The sequence below is a fragment of the Cottoperca gobio genome, chromosome 3 (genome assembly GCF_900634415.1).
Source record: "Cottoperca gobio chromosome 3, fCotGob3.1, whole genome shotgun sequence".
In the NCBI taxonomy this organism is placed as follows: domain Eukaryota; kingdom Metazoa; phylum Chordata; class Actinopteri; order Perciformes; family Bovichtidae; genus Cottoperca; species Cottoperca gobio.
Window position 1 is genome coordinate 17,421,095 of NC_041357.1, and position 7,269 is coordinate 17,428,363.

A 7,269-nucleotide genomic window follows, 5' to 3' on the forward strand; every position below is an offset into this window, starting at 1 on the left:
TAGTGAACATGTCCTAATTGTGCCCAATGATGTTGTTTTCCCGCCCTGGTGTCATGTGACTCGTTAGTGTTACAAGGATTCAGGTGTAAATGATAAGCAGGGCTGTTAAATTTGGTGTTTTGGGCACAATTCTCTCTGAATGCTGGACAACATGGCACCTCATGGCAAGGAACTCTCTGAGCGGCTGAAAAAAAGGATTATTGCGCTTCACAAAGATGGCCTTGGCTATAAGAAGATTGCCAACACCATGAAAATGAGTTGCAGCACAGTGGCTAAGATCATACAGCGGTTTTCCAGGACAGGTTCCACTCGGAACAGGCCTCGCCAGGGTCGACCAAAGAAGTTGAGTCCACGTGCTCAGCGTCATATCCAGAGGTTGGTTTCCAAAAATAGACGTGCGAGTGCTTCCAGCATTGCTGCAGAGGTTGCAGAAGTGGGATGTCAGCCTGTCAGTGCCCAGACCATACGCCGCACACTGCATCAAATCGGTTTGTATGGCCGTCGCCCCAGACAGAAGCCCCTTCTGAAACCGATGCATAAGAAAGCCCGCAAACAGTTTGCTGAAGACAATGAATCCAAGAACATGAGTTACTGGAACCATGTCCTGTGGTCTGATGAGACCAAAATAAACCTGTTTGGGTCAGATGGTGTCCGGCGTGTGTGGCGGCACCCTGGTGAGGAGTACCAAGACAAATGTGTTTTGCCTACAGTCAAGCATGGTGGTGGCAGCATCATGGTCTGGGGCTGCATGAGTGCTGCCGGCACTGGGGAGCTGCATTTCATTGAGGGACACATGAATTCCAATATATACTGTGACATCCTGCAGCAGAGCATGATCCCCTCTCTTCGGAAACTGGGCCGTAGGGCAGTTTTCCAACATGATAATGACCCTAAACACACCTCCAAGATGACAACGGCCTTGCTGAAGAAGCTGAAGGTTAAGGTGATGGACTGGCCAAGTATGTCTCCAGACCTAAACCCAATTGAGCACATGTGGGGCATCCTCAAGAGGAAGGTGGAGGAGTGCAAGGTGTCCAACATCCGTGCGCTCCGTGATGTCGTCGTGGAGGAGTGGAAGAAGATTCCAGAAGCAACCTGTGCAGCTCTGGTGAATTCCATGCCCAGTAGGGTTAAAGCAGTGCTAGATAACAATGGTGGTCACACAAAATATTGACACTTTGGGCACAATTTAGACATGTTCACTATGGGGTGTACTCACTTTTGTTGCCAGCTGTTTAGACATTAACAGCTGTGTACTGAGTAATTTTCAAAGGACAATAAATCTATACTGTTATTCAAGCAGCACACTGACTACTTTAAGTTATATCAAAGTTTCAGTAGGATAATGTTATCCCCTGAAAGGATATAACAGAATATTTGCAAAAATCTAAAGGGTGTACTCACTTTTGAGATATACTGTATATATAGTATGTATATATATATATATATATATATATATATATATATATATATATATATATATATATATATATATATATATATATATATACATACTATATATATACTGTATGTATGTATGTGTATATATATATATATATATGTGTTGCCTCATGTTGCCTTTGTCTTGGCCAAAAAGTCGCACATGAACACACCGCAAAGACTACAGCCAACGGCAAACTAGCACGTACATTCAGCGCCTGCATGAGAGGAAAACACTTTCCTTAACAGCAGGCGGCATTAGTGTAAACCGGAGAACGTATGACTGTTTATATGCAAGCCGTCGTTAAGATACACACATTAAAACAAAGCTTCATTCCAGATAGCCATGTCGTTTTGAAAATATCCGTGTATATGAATGATCAGATGAGATGAAGATGAAGATGAAAATGAAAAGAGCCTCAGTGTGTGTCCTCTTGGCTTAAGTCGTTTGTTTGTTTTCCTCGCGTCCATTTCTTTTCTTGTGCACTGATTCGCTTAAACTAAAAAGCCAATCAGAGTGATTTATTAACCGGCCGATATCGGCTTGGTGCCTTTAGATGCCATGTTACCAGTTTGTTCACCAGCTACAGCGGCACATGTAGTTACTACATCACCAAGCGTCCAGCACCACCTACTTCGAGGACGTGTAAATTAATGACACTGTGCAACTTCCTGGTGTGACGAAGCACTTAGACGTGATACATTTCAGATTTGTGGTAATGCCACTTCATTCTCAACAGTGTTTCAGTCCATTTCTGGCTTAAATTGAAACATTTCAACTTGAGCAAATACATCATCTCATCTGTTATGCCACCTCAAACAAAGTTGTGTCACAGTTTTACTGTTCGAGTTATTCTGTTGTTGTGAACAAACTCCTGCTTTTTGTCCAGGCCAGTAACACCGAAGCGTCAAACACTCATATTGTCCAAATATGTTATTGTGTATTTGTGCACTTGCCTTTTGTTGGTGCATGCTACAAACATCCAATACGGCAAATTAAAATGAGACATAACACAAAGGTAGAGTACAGCAAGAGTTAATTCTGTATGTTGTAATACATTCACAGTGTTGTGTTTCCTTCTTAACTACTTGATTTCCCCTTTATGTACACATCTTCATCGTGTCTTTTATCCATGGATCTGTCCGTAGGACCTTTTGAAAGATGAATTAGAGAGAGAGAGCTCATGGCTTGGTGAGGCCAGGGCTGGGCTGGGCCTTGCTGTGCAGGCATTGTATTGATTGCAGTGTGAGTCACACCTTGGGCTGTTTAGTGCAGGAGGAGACAAATGCCACATCACTCACTTCTCTATTTATTGCAGTTTCTCTTTAGGTCTATATAAGTGTCAAATTATTATTTTGTCTTCTGTGTGGGGGTTATGAGTTGGTCAAGGTGGAAATGAACTAATCATACTTATTGACATGAAGCTAATGTTTTCCCAAAAAAGCAGCTCAATGTGCAGCAATTATTAAAATAAATAAATAAAAGACATTTCAGTTAGAGTTTTGGCTTCTATTGTCCACATGTATTTACTATTTTGTGCCTAAATTCTGATGCATTCTGTACCCTGCATGTTATTTAGCAAACCGGTGCACAATCCTGTAAGTGCAGTTTTCCTCTCTGCGTGTCTGCAGTTAGCGATGCCTTTCTCTGAATTGCTGAATTGCACATACATTTTGAGGGAGGGTCGCTCAAATAACTGGAGGAGATATGAAAAGTATTGCATTGAAAGTTCTCCACCTCTAAAAGGCAGGTGCAATTGGTTCATAAGAAACATAAATCACTCTTTATTTGACAGAAAACAAGACTAAGTGCACCAGCCAGACAGCAATAACAACAGCATAAAAGAAAAACAACTATATTTTGGTATTTTTAAACAGAAATCATGACGATGTCATGTAGTTTTGTGCTCAGTAAGATTTAACTTGAACTTGGCGTTCAGTGAACTGAGAGATCACGAGAGGCATTTGGCTGCATTTACCGCGGTATTTAGTGACACATCAGCCATATCAACACCATCTCCACCCTCCATCTGTACTCACAGAGCCTCTGATTGACCTACCGATCAGAGCTGCTACAGCTCTCTCCACTGCTCACAGTGGCTTGTATCTGTTTTTCAATAGGTTGTGCTACATCAATTGATCTCTACTCTTTAATAATACTTTATTTAGTTTATACAAAGAGAGAAGTTACATGTATAATAAAATATAAAGAGGGACACTCTTCATGACGAGACGATGCCCACACATACAGCTCCCAGACCAACAATGTTATCAATTGCCAAGGTGTGCATCTGTCTCGTGTTCTTAGTCTAGAGATGGTAACTTGGTGAAGGACCACTGCCACTGCATAGCTGCCTAACTACTACGTCAATGGCATTCCTTCAAGAGGCTTCTTTTAGTCTCATGACTGGTGGAGATCTCAGTCATCTCTACTTCTTTTGTGTTATTCACATACTGATAACACCTGTGGGTTGTCATATATGATTCATTAGTTCACATGAGTCTTCAGAGTCACAAGAATCCAGGTGTGGATTGGTGGCGTGGTAGCTGATAAGTGGTCCGGCCGTCCCCCACTGTGTTCATGGACGGTTGTTAAAAGTTTGACACAGATGGTGTCCGTCCCTCCTTCATATGATCGCTGTTGTCCGTCCAAAATCTGTATATATGCAGACATCACATTAGTGTCTCTTGTTCTTTCAGATGGATGTAGACTGTGCAGTGTAGACCTGAACATTTGAACCTCTTGAGCTTGTTCAATAGTTGTTTTGTCTCTAAGCATTACTCACAGCATACATTGGCTTTCTGATGTTATACAATAGTAAATAACTACGCATGGTTAAGGTTAGGAGAAGATCGAGATTACGGGCACAGTTAGGAAAAGTATTGTACATAATCATGGTTGAAAAAGTCAACATTAGTTGTTGGTCTGAAACTGGTGATGAACATAAATGTCACAAATGCTACAAAAACCATCCACATGTGTTAAGGTGGATGCACTTCTGCATGGGGGTCCAGTCAGACCGGATTTCACTTGGCAAAATATAGTCCCATGGTGGAGCGTAAAGCAAGCGGGACAGAAAATAGCCTGGAGAGGGTTAGCATAAGAACTTTGGAGAGCTTTAAAATTTCGAGCGTTAAAGTTCAATAAGATTGAACCGTGCGAAGTAAAAAAAGGTTGAATGAATTTGTGTCTGGAAGCGAATACGTCTTGCTCCATTCCTCATAGAAATGAATGGGGAGCGAAGACATATTGTTAAGTGATCACTTTATTCATCGTCCCCTTTGGTCTCCTGTAGTCTTGCTTGTGTTTAGGTCTAATTTGTTATGTTTATTTTAAGTTGTAAATCTTTAGTTTTCAGACTCTCCTGCACATTTCCATCATTTATTTTTACATTGTACATTGTTTACATTGAGCATTTTTTCCAAGACTTTTATTGCCTTCTGTTTTTTCAATTTTGCATGCAAATTAAACAACAGTAAAAAAAACAGTAATAACAAAATGTTGTAGTGCATTAGACTAACAACCAGTTTACAAGATCCATTTACTGTGACCATCTCTTTGTCTCTAGGATCATTTCCTGCAGCTGTCCTCTATGCACGTAAAGACCGACTCCAACGATCTGCACACGTGGCCACTAAGACTTTCCAAGCTCTGCGTATCTTTGTGAATGATGAGCTGAACGAACTACATGCGGGGCTGCGTGCTGCCCGGTCTGTACTGACACCTGGAGGACGTCTCTGCGTGATCACCTTTCATTCGCTAGAAGACAGACTGGTCAAACGTTTCCTCCAGGGAGAAGACTTGTCCAATCTAGATCACTTCAGTCCAAGAAAGCAAGGCACCGGGAAGCAAAAACTGGTGGGTGAAAAAAGAGATGGTGAAAATGTTTATTGGCTTCCTCTGCGAAGAAAAGTGATCACCCCAGAAAGGGACGATGTAAAAGAGAATCCTCGAGGACGCTCCAGTAAACTGAGGGCGGTAGTCAGACGTTAATTATGTGTCAATTACTAGAAAACTCAAAATGTTTTAGCTTTTTTACAGCCACGGTAACTTTTTACAAATGATACTGGCAGGGTGTAGAGGCAGTTACACAATAACTCCTCTGTATTTGTCTGCGGTGCGTGCTATTGTTCTTTTCTTTCTATGATTTGGCTGTAAATGTAGGACTTCTTCTGCACACAGAAAAACTCACTAACTTGTTGCAACAATTACAATTGGACTGGTGGGAAGCCAGTGAGGGTTGGCGTTCTTGACGCTGCATCAGTGGTTGGTTAGGGTGCTGCACAGTGATGAATGAACTCTGGGTAAGAGAAGGAATGAATCTCCCACACAATATGCCCGCTGGTTGGAGCTCAGATTTTATTTTTTTTCATTGGCAGGAGAAAAGAAATAATTGGCGGCACCATGTGTCACAAATACAGCAAAAGTCTACAGAAGTCAGCTGTGACAAAGACTGTCGTGCTTAGAAAACTGGACTTTCCAAATTGGGATAAAAACGGGCAAGAAAAAAAACCACATATGTAACAAAGTGATCTAAACTCAAAGGTCCACTCTCTAGCTTTCATTGCATTCACTCCCATCTCACTGTCGTCAGTGAATCGAGCTGGTTGAGGTGTCGTCCGGGACCTTTGGTCATGTAATATAGCATTGTTGCACATTTAGGTCACATGATGATGCCTGATTTAAATCCATTCACTGATATGAAGACCTTAAAATGTGATTGAGCGCTCTGAAAGCTTGGACCTTTTGATAGATTATTTTGCTATATATACACTGTTCCCAGAGGTCAAGAATGAACTTCCAATTAAGAATTAGATGAATATGCAATACTAATTAGAAGGGGCTGATCATGTTTACAGTTTAATATGATGTATACTCTTAAATTCCAGAAGAAACACTTGTCTTTCTCTCCCCTTGCCTTAGCACTATAAAAATCCTGTCCAAACTCAAGTGACAGCCACCAATTGTGTGAAAGCAGGTTAATGTTTGAAGTAAAAAGTAAAAGTGTGTAACTTTTGTGTTGTTTGCCTTGTGATTATAAACTGTACTGGACATTACAAAACCCCTCTGGTTTGATCTGTAATGATCCTGTACAATACTCTGAATTAATTCTGAATTAAACTTTTAATTTCTGTGTGCTATTCTAATAAATATGAATTTCTTACGATTGTCAGAATATTAGGTGGTTATTGCAGCTAAATATCTCAACATATAAAACAAAAGAAACACCTTTTCTCATTGACGTCTGTATTTTCCCTGAACCTCCCTTGATGAGTTGCTCAAGTGAAACCTCTACTGTACCATATGAATCAGTAATGCCACTAAATACTGAATGACGCAAGTGTCAGAAGTGGTGCTGAATGAGCTGGTTGGTTGTTTTTGAGCATTCTCTCACCTTCAATTGTAAGCAGATGAGGTGTTCTGATCTTTACTATTTTACTTTGACTAATTGTAATTGCTTCTTCGAGATTATTAACACTTTTTTTCTTCTGTCTCAGTTTAGTGCACTCTAAATATACCCTTGTCGTTCCCTTGGAAACTAAATGACGCGAGTAACATTTAACTGTCTAAAATTATATGCTGTTTTAATCTAATATGAAATGACGCTATATTGTGAGTTTGAATGTCGTGATAGCTCATCTTTTGGATACTTTGCTCGTCCTTTATTTCCTTAACATCTTTTCTGAATCACACTGTTTACCATGTATGGTAAGAAAATGGTACTATGGTATGGTACTCATAACTTTATTTCATACTGATGCATAAAATAATTCATATAAATAGAAAAGGATAAAGAAACGGGAGAGATTTCTATCGGTTCCAGTTCT

General features: G+C 40.4%; 1 protein-coding gene across 3 annotated transcripts in view; it reads left to right on the forward strand.

Moving 5' to 3' along the window:
- The window catches only part of mettl15 (methyltransferase 15, mitochondrial 12S rRNA N4-cytidine), a 48,992-nt gene extending 42,378 nt beyond the window's left edge, over window positions 1-6,614 (forward strand). For 2 of the 3 annotated variants that reach the window (XM_029461941.1, XM_029461952.1), the window contains exon 6: window positions 5,010-5,434. In XM_029461941.1, coding sequence (XP_029317801.1) covers window positions 5,010-5,434 — 425 coding nt within the window. Of the gene's footprint in view, window positions 1-5,009 lie in introns of all 3 variants that reach the window. The other variant, XM_029461960.1, reaches the window with a different exon arrangement.
- Window positions 6,615-7,269: the final 655 nt, after the last annotated feature.